Genomic DNA, 16,846 nt, shown 5'->3' on the forward strand with positions numbered 1-16,846 from the left:
AAGCTATTACTTATGATATGATGGCTAATGCAGATTAATATCTACCCCCATTACCATAAATACTAAATTTCATTTATACTGTTGCCACCACTGGAAAGAACATTTCCCTCCAAAGCACAAAATAATACATAAACTGTCCAAAAATCTTATGCATTGTCATCATGATTTTTGAATGATCCATGTCCTGTATAAGCCTTTTATTTCTTTTATTCATATAAAATAAAAAAATAGAAATGATTACCTATGATTTGCAAAGTATTAGCTATCTCTGAATACAGCTTGTTAATCATAATCGCCTTAAATTATTGCACTTATTCATGCGAAACACAATTTTCCCCACAACTTTCCTAAAAATAGAGATTACTGGTTTATGAATGTTCTTTTTCAATGTGGAATGATTCCTAAATATTAGCGAACTATCCTGGCACTCTATAATGTCTTTTTTAGGTTTCTACCTCTGCTTTACTTATTTTCCAGTGCTGAGTTGTCGGCCTCTTAAAAAGAGACATTTTCTTCCTTAAAAACAAATATTATTCTATCGTTCAAAATCAGAAAGGCACTACTTTATCTTGTTACTTACTTTTCTTAACTGTCTGTTCTTTGTCATTTTCCAGTTGTTTTTTTTTTTTTTCTGTTGAACATAAATACTGGATTACTTTGGAGTGTCTGGAAAAAGTTCTGCCCTCCTCTGATCATGTTAACCTTTAATTATAAAACCCCAGTTTCCTTGCAATAGCTAACCTATCTTCTCTCTTCTTAGGTTCTCCATACAGAGACAAAATCACCATAGCAATTCTTCAGCTGCAAGAGGAAGGCAAGCTGCACATGATGAAGGAAAAGTGGTGGAGGGGCAATGGTTGTCCAGAGGAAGAGAGCAAAGAGGCCAGTGCCCTGGGGGTTCAAAATATTGGTGGCATCTTCATTGTTCTGGCAGCCGGCCTGGTGCTCTCCGTTTTTGTGGCAGTGGGAGAGTTTTTATACAAGTCCAAAAAAAACGCTCAATTGGAAAAGGTAAATGTCACTTTTTTACAATTTAAGGCAATTGTTGTGATAATAAAACAAACTATTTTTGATCTTTCCAACCAAGGTAATTCTTAGAACGGTGACCGCTAATGGTCTTCTGCCATTCATTATCTAACAAAGGTTCACAGAAAGAATCGTGATCAGCTTTGTGCTTTTTAATTTAAACATGATATGTTTAAATCGAAGCCAGCTTCAGAACAAGTGGCTATTTCTCCTTTTATTGAAGCCTGAAAAGGAAGAGACTTTGGCTGCTTGAAGTTCTTTGTGGTTAGTTTAATGGAGGAATATAGTTAATTAATGAAGGAAGCAAAAATAAGAAACTGTAATATGAAGAGAAGTACTTCTCTGCAGATAAAAAGTGCTTTAAAATACAATCCTGAAGAACGGTTTCAAGTTAGAGGGTAAATGAAATTTTTGTTTGAAGATTTTTAGTGCAATAAATTTTTAATGGAAAAAAGAAATCTTAACTTGCATTGTGGAAATAACAGCTAATTTTCTAAATTAGTGAATATGTGAAAATAGTGTGGTTCCTTTATTGCCATTTAATGTTACTTTTAATCCTTTATTCCTTTGCACCAGAGTCTTTAGAAGAATGTATATACACACCTGAGACTATTGCATATTTTCTTGGGATTTTAACACATTTAATATTTTGTACAAATGTCTTTCTGTTCCATTCTTTAAAAACTTGTGAATTTCATTCAAATTATATATTTATAGTGCTATAATTTCCTCAGTTCTATAAATATGAAGAATATTTATAGAAAGATCTCTCTTTCAGATGGTACATGACACGTTTTGTATGTAAATTTGTAGCTCTAAACATGAAATACTGCTTTACCATTTTTAAGTCTTCTGGCATTTCATTTACTTTTTGTATGTAAGCATCTCTGTTTTTAATTTTTTTAATGTTTATTTATTTTTGAGAGAGAGAGAATGTGAGCAAGGGAGGGGCAGAGAGAGGGAGACACAGAATCCGAAGCAGGCTTGAGGCTCTGAGCAGTCAGCACAGAACCCAACATGGGGCTGGAACTTGTGACTGTGAGATCATGAGATCATGAGCAGAAGTCAGATGCTTAACTGACTGAGCCACCCAGGGGCCCCCCTTTTGTTTTTAATAAAAAAACATTTTTTAGGGCTTAAGTTTTTAGACCTTGTGTCACAGTGATATTATGTTCTCTTTCATATTCAAAAGGTTTATTAGTTTTTATTGGTAAATATGAAGAGTAAAAATATGAAATTAAAAATAATATCATACATTAAGGTAAATGTATTCTGCAAATATTCTTTGAGTACTTACACCTTTAAAACTATTTTTGAAAAGCAAAAACGTTTTCCTGTGTCTTTGGTAATTTATGTTGCAATTACTTGTCCTTCTGAAATCAAAATTTTGGATACAACATTTCTGTATTTTTACTTAACTACAGTATTTAACACTTCAAAATAATGTTTTTATAAATGAATATTTTGATAGTCTCATTTTATCCGTGAGGAAAGTAGCCAATTCAAATTTTGAAAAATCCCCCCCACAATATTCAGGATGGCTAGATCTGCTGACTTAGCTAAGTCAAATATTTGTTGTGACGACAAGTAAGTCTAAGTACACTTTTTATGTTATGATCTTTTTTGTAGTGTCAAAATGAGTTTTAAGATCAAATCCAAAGAACTGATCAAAGACAAAATATATTAACTCATCAATTTCCATTTTTACTATAATTTTCCAATAAATGTGTTATTTGGTTAGAAAATGCTTAAAATGAGTCCAAAAATACAGAAGGAATTTGGGTTTTCTAATTGGAACCTCAAATCTTCTATATGTATTAAAGATATATCTCAGTATTAAAATAAAACAAATGAATTAATCTCTTTAAACATGTGGTGTTCTATTGCTCTTGTCTCTTTGTATCCTAGTCATATGATTTGCCTAGGCCTTGTCTTTAATGCACAATTAATGTATAAACATTCTGTTAAAAAACAGAACAAAAAACAAAAACAAAAAGCAAAGAATCTAGGGATTTAATTCTGTAAAAAACCTTCTTCAATATTATTATAAATAACTAGTTTAGTTGGATTTTCCACATATTAACCAGCTCTCCTGAGTTTCTGTGGACCTGTAGGACCTAAAAAGTTAAGGAAAAGGAATGTAATGTACCCTTTTTGACTGAAATAGATGAAACATTACGTTGGAAAGAAACATCTATGTTGATATTACATGAGCATTATTAGTCATATTCCCCAATGCTTTTCACACCCTGTCTCCACATAGCTTCCAAAATGAAATCCAAATTCACTAGCTTAGCACATGAGGCACTTCAGGATCTGTCCCTACCATTGTAGTTTTATTTTTTGCTTCTCTCCAATTTGTACCTTTACTCTGGCCAGACTAAATTACTTTCAATTTTCCAAGGTCATTCAGCTTTTTCAAATCCTCTTCCATTTCATTTGAACAAATCTTGACCATTTTTCTACCTGGCAACCTCTCACCAGTCATTGTAGGTTAGGCATTCAAGACTAAGTATCAACTTGCCCAGAAAGCTTTCTTTAATCAATAGGATATAATGGATTTGGGTACATAACACAGTTATTTCCACAAGATGGTGTTAGGTTTTCATTTCCTATTTCAATGAAAAAAATATGACATGTACATTTTACTTTTTTATACTTAGGTGATTTCAGGTACTGTCATAATTCCAAAAACAGCTCCCCCTCCTTTGAGAAAGCTGGGAAGGTGTTTTGCCCATTTAAACCGCATCCATCATTAAGTCTAGATATCTTTTTTTTTTTCTGTGAAGCTTCTGCATATCTCCATTCTCCCTTAGCACACTATTTTAAGCATTTGTAGCTTTTTCTGTGTGGTTGCCTCTCTCCCTATTAGACTTTTAGTTCCTTTGGTCAAAGACCTAGTGTCTTTGGTTTGCATCTTTGAGGTCCCAAATAGTGCCTGTTGGCATAAGGTAGATTGATCTATCATCTATTTATTTACCTATTTCTTTGTATTTAAATTAATAATGAAGTTCATTCTAGTGAACTGTTTTAAAAAGTGTATCATAAAGAATAAAAAAGAACTGGGGCGCCTGGGTGGCTCAGTCGGTTGGGCGGTCGACTTCAGCTCAGGTCATGATCTCTCAGTCCATGAGTTCGAGCCCTGCGTCGGGCTCTGTGCTGACAGCTCAGAATCTGGAGCCTGTTTCAGATTCTGTGTCTCCCTCTCTCTGATCCTCTCCTGTTCATGCTCTGTCTCTCCCTGTCTCAAAAATAAATAAAACATTAAAAAAATAAAAAAAAGAATAAAAAAGAACTATGTTTCTACATAGTTCAAAAGAACTATATTTATAAAACAAATACTTGTAGGTTTATTAAAAGTGACCCATTTTATTTAGTGGGATAAATTAGGTTCTTGGGCTCAATTCTTCTTTAACTTTCTTGAGAAAAAGATTTTCTTTAGTTATACAGTTTGTTTAGCACCTTACTTAATTTATTAACACTAGCCATAAAATATTCCTAGATTTTATCCTGAAATATGCATGAGGACATATAGAAGTTCACAGTTTATTTACACTTATAATTGTGCCTTTAATTACATTTTAAAAATAAGGTAAATATTTGTGAAATCATTCATTTACTCAATAATTATTTATTGAGAGCCAAATATGCAATGAATTATATTTTTCACATTGAAGGTAAGCAACGATATATTATTCATAATTCCATAATTCTTTTCCCTTCTCTTTCTCCATTTTCTTCCTTCTTTCTTTAGACTATAGTATTCCAGTATTTAAAAAATGAAATTTCTTCTCTTTATCTAAATAGGCTGCCAGATACAATATAGACACAATTCTAGTTGAATATGAACTTTATGGAAAAATTTATGAATAGCTAATAGCTTCCCATGTCAAGTCTTACCTCTAATGAGGATAATAAAATTAATAGCTATTATTATTACTATATAAAGTGGAAAATAAGATGTCTTTTATAGCACATATTTTATAAAATATAAGTGGAACAAATAGGTCTTGATGACTATAACTTTATATTTTCAAGTTGTTTGATAATTAAGAGTAGTATAAGAAAGTACCATTTTTAAATGAAGGCAGGTTAAATTGGAAAACAGAAGAAAATGCTGAAATACATAGACTTTAAAAATTCAAAAACTGTAAATTGCATTCCTTTCAGATAACCACAAGATGGTGTATTACAATTTTCATAATAATTCATGGTTTTAATTTTGATGCAAATATTAATGCATCAAAGATACATTGCTTTTCATTTATTCAAACTTTTAAATAAATAAATATTTATTTTTCTGATTTTTCCAAAGTATAACTTGACCATTGGAAAGATCCTCGAAAAAGTTTTTCTTTTTCTATTATGTCTGAAAAAGTAACTAATCAACATGTGAATTTTCTAATTTATTTCTTCTTGCCTTACCTTTTCCCTGATTTAAAAAATATTACTACTTAAGTTTCATTCAGTAAGAATCCAAGAAACTGTTGTGTATCTGAGGCAATTATCCGTGCATTTCAGGTTACGTGGATATGTTTGAAAGTCCTGTTTCTCTCTAAGTCTTACTGTATAACTGAAAAAAGCTACTTAATATACAGAATTTTGTTTTGCCCGGTAGTATGTATTAGAGTATATTGGTTTTGTAAGCATGAATTAGAAGCGATTGTAATAATTTTAATTTTCATTAAACTATTTTATGACATAATTAATTTATGTTTAAAAGTACTCATTTCTTAAATATTTAAGATGTCCTCTTTTAAAAGATGTACATAATTCTGACTTCTTTTGATTTCCACAAGAATAGTAATATAACTTACACAGTTTAATATTTTGTCTGATTTATATACAGAAATATTTTTTCTTGTGCAATTGAAATGTATTTGCCTGTAAAGATTTTTTTTGTTGAATAGTTTGAACATGAATCTTTGAGTTTCCTGACATGAAAATCTTAGCAACAAAAATACTCTTTATTAAGTATAAACAAAATGTCTTAAAAATGTCTGAGAAATAAAAAATATAAATTATTGCTCAGATATTGAATTTGTATTGATTTGAGTTTTCCTTTAAGATGATTGAAGTACATTGTAAGAACTATTTTGTATTGTTGTTTTCCATGATATAGTACATTTTAGTCAATGCAGTTCTTTGTATTATAGAAAGCTGGTATATCATACTCCAGATAACCTCTAAATAATGATGTTTTTTCCAGACACTGAAAGTTAAAAATGTTTTTGAGAGCACATACAATGCTCTTTGGTCTAGAGTTGAATAACAAATGTAAAAGGAAGTTGTAACTCACAGAAGAAGGCCAAAGGAATGAAAACAATGCAATTTGGGGGAATGATAAAGAGAAAATCAGGGTGGTTTAGTTTAAAGCTGCAAGACTAGGGATCCTAGATGAAAGAGTATGTATTAGGAAACACTTTCAAAGCTGACTGAATCTGTATTTCATGGAACCAGAAGAATGAAAACAGGTTGTTGCTTTCAGAATGCCGAAGAATTTTGTTCCATCAGGAGCAATGCTTTATACAAGAAGTCATTTATTGAATAAGATATAGGAGTGCAAATACTCTTACAAATCAACAGTCCAGATTTCAATATTTACCTTTTGCAAGTAATGCCTATTAACAAAACACAGAATAGCTGTGCCTTTCATTGATTTAATGCATGAAATTTTAATGACATTTAAAATTTTAGAAGTTAAAAGTTCTAAGTACATTTTCAGTATAATAAAATTTAGCCATAAAACATGTTGCTATTCAAAAGTTAAAAGTTGCAAAAAAAAAAAAAAAAACTTTGGAGAAATAGTTCATTATGTATTGTCTTTAAGTTACTGCTTTTCTCTGAGAGCAGAGCATCTCTTCATTTCTATAAACGACCTAAATAAAGATTAACTGGATGGCTTTTAAAAATGTTTTTAAACATAAATATAAAATCATACTTAAAAACGAGATGCCAATCTTTATTTTATTCTCCAACCTAGTTCCAAATCAGCAAAAGGATTTTTAAGTCATTTGTTTATGATGAGCCATCCTGTTTATGCCCATAAATTATGTTTTAAAATTGTAGCTTGACTGATAATAATTTCACTACCTTGTTTTTAGAAATGACTTTAGAGTTTCTAAGGAGCAATGTCTCATTTGAATACAGTGTTACCCTGAGGAGTGTGCAATGATCATTATCCATATTGTGCAGATGAGGTTTTGTCCCAAGGGTCAAGTGGTTCCCAAAGTCAAAGATGCCTCGTCTCACACGACTTAAGCTATAACATATTGCACAAGTGGAGGCAGCATATTTAACTATTTCTCCTAATAGTTTTCCTTCCTGAAGTTGCATTGATGAAATGTGTGGAGTAGGAGTTTAAAATAGATAAAAAGACTGTGGGCTTTGATCATAAGCACTGTCTAGTTATTTCACTTTCCTAGACAATTAAGCATGAGTTTTGGAATAAAAAAAAAAAAGATTTCAGGTCACTTCTCAACTTTATTCAACTTTGGATAAAATTATTTAAACTTTCCATACATCACTTAAAATACACAAATAAATGAGTTATGAATATAACATAAATGAAAGTTTTAAAAATTAATATTGTTAATATACATGGAAGTTTTTGCATGTGTCTGGCATATAATAAGCAGCGGTTGCTATAACATATTTATTATTATTCATAAAGCTGATACATTTTAACTTCTGGATCTTAAAAAGAGAGAGCTTTCCTGGAATTAGGCATTAGATATTTAGATGTTATATGTTTTGTTGAAAATTGTATGAGTATGACAACTAGCAAGAATGTGATGATTAACATTGCTTTTTCTTAAAAATGCATTTCATAGTTATATTGACCAAGGTGGTGTTGAAGCTTTTCAGACATTATTTATTGATTTTCTAGCTTAAGTAGGGGAAGTATAAAAATGTATGATGATGCTTCATCTTTCTGTGTCACTGTATTTGCTAAATGCAATATAAAATATTCAGCAATTGTTTCTGTAAGAGTCAAGGTTTCTGAGAATATTTTAATCTTTGGGTAAGTTTATCATTGTAAAATAATCCAGGCTAAAGCATAGGATGCTTTGTCATTTTATTCATTAAAAAATGTATTTCTTTTTGCCCCATAATTTTTTGTCTGATTTATTACTTATTATTCAAAAATTAACATTTATTAAGAACAGCATCCAGGTAAAAGGCTCTACTGAAATTCAAATCACTGTTAATGAAGCAAGCTAAAATAATAAAGCATTCATAGAATGGTAATCAAGAGAACAGCATTCTTCTTTTAGTTCTCATGCCAGTTAGATGCATAACCTTAGATAGATAACGACTTCTTGAGTTTGAGTTTTTCTAGCTGTAAAATTAAAGTGATTAAGCAATAAGATCACTACAGAAACTGCATGTAAAAAGTCCCGTCTGACAGCTGCAAAGCTTATCTAAATAACATATTTTTTTCAAAATGATAGCTGCTCTAGAACTGAATATCAAGATCAAAGTTGCTATATATATTTTTGACATGAGTGTATTAACTAGTCACTTTCCATCTCTCATTGCTTCACTGTTACATTCATATAGCCTTAGGTCCATTTATACTTCTGATGTACAGCATTAGCTCTTTGATATTTTAAAAATACTGTTAATTAAAAAGAGTATAAATCAAAAGGAATGTGTCATATTAAATGACAATTATTTTCTCCATTTAATACAGCAATGCCTATATAAAATATTGCATCTTATATTCTTTATACTTTTATTCCATTTTAGTTATTATTTAGTTGATTAGCTATTATCTAATATGGGATAATTGTATGCAGGGATGAGTGACTGTTTGGGTTCGTCTTCACTATGTGTGATTTGGACTTCATGGTCAAATGGCCCACAGCATCAAAAATTAATTAGAAAAGTGTCTGAGAACAGACTGGTTATCCATGACCAGATGACAAACAATTTATTTCATTTTATTTTATTTTATTTTATTTTATTTTATTTTATTTTATTAAGTTAATTCATTTATTATTTCTGAGAGAGAGAGAGAGAGAGCACACAGGCGCACAAGTGGGGAAGGGGCAGAGAGAGAGAGGGAGACACAGAATCTGAAGCAGCTCCAGGCCCTGAGCTGTCAGAGCAGAGCCCAACGTGGGGCTCAAACTCAGGGCTCAAATTCAGGAACTGTGAGATCATGACCTGAGCCGAAGTTGGACAGTCACCCCGATTGAGCCACCCAGGTGTCCCCAGATTACAAGCAATTTAAAGGACAAGCACAAAACAAAACAATTTAGGAACACCTAGGTGGTTCAGCTGGTTGAGCTTCCAACTTTGGCTCAGGTCATGATCTCACGGTTCTCGAGTTGGAGCCCCATGTTGAGCTCTGTGCTGTCAGCACAACCACCCTCTTGGGATCCTTTGTCCCCCTCTCTCTCTGTGCCCCTCCCCCACTCACACTCTCTGAAAATTAAATACAACATTAAAAAAGGCAGATTAGTTGATATAAGCTAGTATATATTAGAATATTGAGCTACAAATCTGATAGAAGTAGCTTGAATATTTTTGATGGAATTTCAAGTAGGCAATTTCAAGTATGCAAAAATGGTTGCAAATTATTCTGAATGAATATTAGAGTATCATTTATACTATCAAAGAATAGACAGCAAGACACATAAAATAGTTTCCTCCTTAAAAAATAAATACTAAATACAGACTTGATCGTACTGTATAATATTTTATGATTATTTCTCCTCTGGGTGATAAATGACAACATATTTTCAAGTTGAAAGTGACAAGCTTCAAAGTTTAAAAATTCAAACTGGTTATTTTTCATCAGTTGCTGTTTTTAAAAAAGACATTGATAGATATAAAGGTCTTAACTTAAAAGTGGAGTTTATGCCAGTGTCCAGTGTGGAACATATTTACAACTAGATTTCTAATATTAAAAAAAAATTATGTGTTTGCCAAGTGCTGTCACATCATGTGATCATATAAACATATCTGTAAATTAGAAAGTTAAGCTGTTCAGAATAAATTATTCTATACACCAATAATGATATTCGTGGAACATTTTTTTCTGTGGACTATTTATGTTGTCTTATTATATACTCCAAATAAAAATACAGCTTTATTTAAAAACAATGTAAATATAGCCACATTTATACTTTTAAAGTTTCCGGACCTTCATCCTTTATAGAATTAGAGATGTGTAAATACAGGTTGCCTCATTAAATATAGTGAATTTTATAATGAGTGTTACTAATTTAAATGCAATTATACATGCTAACAGCTCAAAGATTTAAATTTTCATTTTCAGGAATCTTCTATTTGGTTAGTGCCACCCTACCATCCAGACACTGTTTAGTAAACTTTTGAAACTTACTAACAGAGGTTTTTAATAATGGTTAGTATCGTTGTGCCTTTCTTTTTTCTTTTTGTAGTCTGTTATATTAATGTGGAGAAACATTTTTGTTGTTGTTTTCACCCTAAGAAAGTTACCTCATTGAATGACACAATTTGTGGTTTTCCATTCCTAAGAAGTGATTTGAAAAGCAACATAGTTTTCTTTCTCTTCCTCTCACCCTCCTCCCTCTTTGTCTTCCCTCCCTCTCTACTTCCTTCCTCCCCTCTCTATTGCTCTCTTTTTCTTCTATTCTTTATTCTGCCTCTCCTTTCTCCTCTCCTCCTCCCCACCCCCTTTTTCTTCTTCTTTATTATAATCCAAGAAACTCCTGTTACATGCACTTGGGTTTTTCAAAACCTTATTTAATATTTCAATAAAAAGGCATTTTTAAAGTTCCAATTATCATATGAAGTAGGAAAGACAGATTGTCTCTTGAATGACATTAGAAGTTTATTTAAAAGTTAGACATAGTAATTTTTTGGCAACATACGGCACAGGGAAACAACTATAATTCACCATCATTTCTGAAGTTTCAACTTGAGATTTTAACACAGATTACAATATGGAATTTGCATTCTAAAGCTTTAAAAAAAAGTAGAGAATATGTTTTTGTCCTAGTGCCACAAATGAACAGTGCTTTATGATATCATTAAATTCTTTAAATTTTCCATGTAGATTCTAAACTCTTACTGAGATCTAAATTTTTCATAGTTTTGTGAAGGATTAGAAATATTCTACAAGAAGAGAACCCATGGTTTCACGGTGACTTTATTAATAACCTAAAATAAAACTATTTTCTAGGTAAACATACACTAATAGATCAAGAGAACTGGTAAAATACCGCTCATTCCAAGAAAAAAATAGTAAAAGTAATAATTTGACATTAAATAAAACCAAGCTATTGGTTGGTTGATTAAAGGCTGCTTGATTAAAATGTTCACTTTCTAATAGTTTTGTAGACTAGATAAAGCCTAAAATAGTAATGGCGGGGTCACATGCTTATAATTTTCAGAACTTCTAAATTTGTAAATTTAATTTATTTAAGATAATTTTAATTTGTAAAAGGTGATGGTATTGTGGTTTTTGATTGGTGCAGACTTTTTTAACCTACATTTTATATTACTCAACAATATAAATGTTATATAAAATTACTTAAAAGAGTTTTATATGCCTTTATTTGTAGTCTGAAGTTAAGTATAGGGTACTAAATATACTTTACTCTTTCACTTACTAGAAATAAAATTGAGTCCTTTCATAGTTGAATGGGTATGTATATTTATAAATTTTTTTTCCCAAAGGAAATCAACTGTTTAGGACACTCTTTTAGTATGGACAAAAAATAATAATTAGTTTATTTGAACTAATATATTCAAAATGTCTAAAAATCGAGTTTGCCAAGAAGAGGGTTTTATTTAGCATTGCAAAATTTATTCATTTTAAATGAAGGCTTATTTCAAACAATTCAACGTTTTCACATCCTATAACATTTTAAAGTGTCAATGGCATCAAGTTCTGACCTTGTTTTATTATCTAATCAATTCTTCTGTTAAATGTTTCAACAGAGAGCCAAGACTAAGTTACCTCAAGACTATGTATTCTTCCCCCTTTTGGAGTCAGATTTTTCCATTTCTACAGTGTTGTCATCATCACCATCTTCATCATCATTATCATCATGTTCTTAATAAGTACATCTAATAGTAGGTATTAAGCAATGAGAAACACTGTGTCCATCTACTGGCTGTCAGTGTCATATAAATCCTTTAATAGAAATATAATTCATGAACTTCTGAACTGTATAATTTAACACATTATAAATAATGCATGGCAGTAACTGTAGTTAATGGGAAATCCATGTGTAGCATTTAATCATCACCCATTACAAGTACTAATAAATTAATATTTTTACTAATTTAATGTTATTAAACAAATGAAAGTTTTACCTGATTAATCAGATAACTCATAGACATGCATTTTACTAAGCTTCTGAAAAAACTTTTAAGCAAATGAATTAAACGCACTGTTAAATTAGAATTCAAATATTAGGGTCATGTGTAGCTGTTGTTAAAATTCAGTCAACATTTAAAGAATGCATGTGTGCTCATTCATTGCCATGAGAATTTGATTTCTGCTTTTTTCAATTTAGTGAGAAGGATACACAGAAGACAGTGAGGTCAGATAGAAAAACATGACAATGAGTGCAAAATGCTAGAGGGACAAAACCACACTGAATGAAATAACGATTCTGGTCATTTGGAAAGTGATTTCTGAATAACTGAAAATATGAGTCATGTCCTGAGATAAGGGATAAAGTTGGATTGATATGAAGGGTGAAAGAATTCTGCAGGGCACTAGAGCAAGAAGTGAACGAGAAAAAAATCCTGGAGGTCCAAGCAGAGAAGAGTATATGTAGAGAAAAAAGAAATGGAGAGGGGAAATTGAGGAGGAAGGAGGAAAGCTGAATCATAGAAGTCATGATGGGGAAAAAACAGGACATTTGGATTTTATCTGTTTGTTGGACAAGGAAATGCTATTAATAACTGGTTTAAAAATAGATTTTTCTGTTATTTGTGAGCCTTTGGAGAAGGGTAGCCTAGACATTAGAGTTCGGAATACCAATAAGGAAACTGTTCAGGAACCCGTAGAAGAGAAATGAAGATATAGCCAATAATGGACAAGAAGATACTAAGGCAGGGTCAAAAATCACAAAATTGGGTATCAGGATATATTGCTGTAGTCTCAGGTATGAGCCACAGAAAGTGATTTATTTGCCTTTTCTCTGAATCAGTTTTCTGTCACATAGATGCCTACTTTAATTCAAAGTATTAGTTTGATTGACACAAAAGATTATGCATGCAAAATATTTTTTACAAACATAAGGCACATATATGGTATTAAATATTTTATCCTGTATTATTTTGGAATTAGCCTAAACTGATAAACGATAAAGCAGCAACATCTAAAGGAAAAAATGTCTTCATACGCAAACTTGATTAGGTTTATTTCACTGTTTTCATATCACTGTTAGGAATTGTATAAACTTTTCATATTTGTCCACATTTTTGGTTGTTGTTCGTACTTTTAGTGCTTGCACAGAAAGAGCCTAAGCCTCAGCCCATCTGAATTCCAACTACGATATGAAACTTGTCCATGAATCTGATTCATATGTAACTAATACATGTGTATCTCAATTAACTGGGGAAGGAGACTAACAAAATTTTGTTTCACATATATGACTCTGTAATAGGAATTGTGAGGAATGTGTAATAATGAGCCCCAGATATACAGAATTTCTAACAAAATCTATGGCCAATGAAATGGGAATTAAAATAATATTCATAGGGTCATTTTTTCTTCATGGAATAACTTATTTGCCAGCTTTCAGTCATGAAGCCTATGTTGACAAAAAAAATAATATTCATGTATTTTTAACGTGCTACAGTTTGTCATTTCATGATTAAATCATATCTGTTTGTAATCATCATCGATAGCTTTATAGGCATAATCACACTAAGATATGATGAATACCAGAAATTATTTTCCATGTTTTTATGTCTAAATGTGTGAGTACTATTTTTGTTCTGTTTTGAGATGCACAATGTAGAATCCATGTTTAAAGAAAATTTTCATATTTCATGTTGTGATTTAAAAGTAGTACATTTCTTCTATTTGTTAAAAAATCAAGAATGGATTTCTGGCTATTGATTTGTGTATATGTGTTTGTATTTAAATTTTAAGGTAGATTTATATTTCATGATGTTAATACATTTTACATCTGAAAATCTTATTCAACATATACGTACTATATGCATTCCTTGTTGGCAGTTAATTTCACTGTCGGGTGGAGATTTTCTTTAAACTAGCCCACTTTGATAAAAATATTTGAAATATCATGAGTTGTTTATTAAAAGTGCAACAACTGTTATAATCTTCTTAATGAAATATTTCAAACCTTCAAGGCTTTTATGTTGACAAGTCTGTTGAAAATGAGTTTAATATTATTTCTGGGCAGTTGCAGTGTATCTGTTTTGTAATATTTCATTCTCTGTGTTGTTCCTAGAGGTCCTTCTGTAGCGCTATGGTGGAAGAACTGAGGATGTCCCTGAAGTGCCAGCGACGGTTAAAACACAAGCCACAGGCCCCAGTTATTGTGAAAACAGAAGAAGTTATCAACATGCACACATTTAACGACAGAAGGTTGCCAGGTAAAGAAACCATGGCATAAAGCTGGGAGGCCAAACACCCAAGCACAAACTGTCGTCTTTTTTTCCAAACAATTTAGCGAGAATGTTTCCTGTGGAAATATGCAACCTGTGCAAAATAAAATGAGTTACCTCATGCCGCTGTGTCTATGAACTAGAGACTCTGTGATCTAAGCAGTTGCAATGATCAGACTTGATTTGCAAGCATCACGGATCAACCACGTTACACTGGGTTACACTGTTTATCATGGGTTCCTCCCTTCTTCTGAGTGAATGTGACATGCGCATTTTGTGGCTGGTTTCAAATGCAGTCCAGTAGGAAATTACAGGTTCCTTTTGAAGTCCAACTGTTGCCAGGAGGTGGAAAATCGATGCCCCAAGGGTAACCAGTAAAAAAAAAAAATCATTAAAGAATAAAAATACTTGGAATCAGCAAAAACTGTAGTGATACAAGAAACAGTACAGTCTTCTGACACCCAGGTAATAGAGGTGATGATGTTACTAGCCCCCAGCTACTCAGTATAATATCATCTGAATAGACGATATGTGTTTTTATAGGATGTGAAAAAAAATGTAATGCAAAACAAATCTGAATTTCATGGCAAGTGGAATATAAAGCAGATATTCATCAGTGTTTTTCTTTCTTTCTTTCTTTCTTTTGACAGTCTGTGTCACTGATTGAGATAGAAATGTCAATTACCAAGGCAATAATGTTTTTCTTAAATTTACTAAAGCAGGAGATTTAGCATACATCTCTACCAGATCCTTACCCTACCCCCTTATACCCTTCCCCAATCCCATCCCCCGAATAAAAGGGCAACAGTTGGTTCAGAGATTCTGAATGAAAAAGGATGATGTTCTGCAATCTTTGTCTTAAGTCGTAAAAGAGGGCTGAGTATTGATGGTTATGTGGAAGACTGAAGCTTTCATTCTAACATTCAGATATGTTCATCTAAACCCTCGTTCCCGCTCTAAATGAACTTGATGGAGCCTGGGCAGATCTCAGTGAAAGGAGAAAGGGGACTGTTCATCTATAGAAAAGTATGTGTGAACTTCGAAGCGGACTGCATTTATCAATACAGTCACAATGTTAAATGAACAAAATTCTTGAGCAGTTTTTTTCAAAAAAATGTTCAGGTTTATTTGTGGAAATGCAAGATTTCTATGAAAATAGTTTTTGTATGGAAATTTTTGTAATACTTTTTATCAACAAAATAAGAACATGTGTTCCTGTCAGGGGTGTGATGCCAAGCATGAATGGTAGTGCGTGTGCACCACCAACGTTTGGTGAAAACTATTTTTATCAAGAAAAAAAGGAATCATAGAAGAGAAATATTTTCAAGTTAGATAATATAAAAGCTAGGTGCACTACCACCACTGCTTACCATGCCACACCCCTGGTTTCCACGAGGCTGATAACATACTGTAATGAACAATTGTGTGTAAAATGGTAAAAGACACAGACCTCTTGACAACATTGTGATAACAGTTGAGTGCACACAGTTTGCTGTTTGAATCCAATGCACAAAATTAAAAAAAAAAAACATTAAAATTATGTCCATTTTACTTTCAGCTTTGACTTTCATTTTTCTCTTGTATGTGTAAATGAATGCACAATATGTTCATTGCATTCAGGGAATTCAGGGATTCCTGAAACCTTCTAGATCATCAAGGATGGCCACTTCCCAACCACCTGGAGAAAAGAAGAAAAAGGCTCAGTGATGAACTACACAGATGTAGGAAAAGCTGGACTGGGCTGTAATGTAATCTCTAGGTTTATGGCAGTTTAAATGAGAAAAATAGCAGTTCTAGAAGCAGCAGTCATGATCTTACTTCTTCCACGAGTAGATATTGACTATATTTATAGGGTTGTGTAAGACTGTGTAATGTTTACTAATACAATATTTGAAGTTTAACCCATGTCCAACTTAAGAATTCCTTGTGCATTGATAATTCAGCAAAAGGAGAGGAGGAGATAGGCTCAATACCAACAAATTAGTAATGATGTGGTTTAGATGTTAACATCCTGACAGAACTTTGTTTTAAAGCAAAAAAGGTAACCATTTAAATTAGAAGTGACCAAAAAAGAAAAAAAGAAAAAAGAAAAGCCTCTGTATTTTTTTAAACTCAGAGAAGTTGCATAATCAAATTGCTGATATCTAATTAAATTAAAAATTAAATGAACAAGTATTTTGAAAATTTCTAGTATCAGTTATTTTAAATTAAAATTCATATTTCCATGATG

At 31.9% G+C, this 16,846-nt stretch overlaps 1 protein-coding gene across 5 annotated transcripts in view; it reads left to right on the top strand.

The window, feature by feature from the left end:
- GRIK2 (glutamate ionotropic receptor kainate type subunit 2) overlaps nt 1-16,173 on the top strand; it is a 661,616-nt gene extending 645,443 nt beyond the window's left edge. The window contains exons 16-18 of one of the 5 annotated variants that reach the window (XM_045499147.1): nt 761-1,011; nt 11,965-12,099; nt 14,460-14,573. In XM_045499147.1, the coding sequence (XP_045355103.1) occupies nt 761-1,011; nt 11,965-12,084 (371 nt within the window). In that variant the 3' untranslated portion in view covers nt 12,085-12,099; nt 14,460-14,573. Of the gene's footprint in view, nt 1-760; nt 1,012-10,315; nt 10,403-11,964; nt 12,104-14,459 lie in introns of those variants that run through there. The other 4 variants (XM_045499151.1, XM_045499149.1, XM_045499150.1 and 1 more) reach the window with 4 other exon arrangements.
- The last annotated feature ends 673 nt before the right edge of the window (nt 16,174-16,846 follow it).

The sequence above is a fragment of the Leopardus geoffroyi genome, chromosome B2 (genome assembly GCF_018350155.1).
Source record: "Leopardus geoffroyi isolate Oge1 chromosome B2, O.geoffroyi_Oge1_pat1.0, whole genome shotgun sequence".
NCBI lineage: Eukaryota > Metazoa > Chordata > Mammalia > Carnivora > Felidae > Leopardus > Leopardus geoffroyi.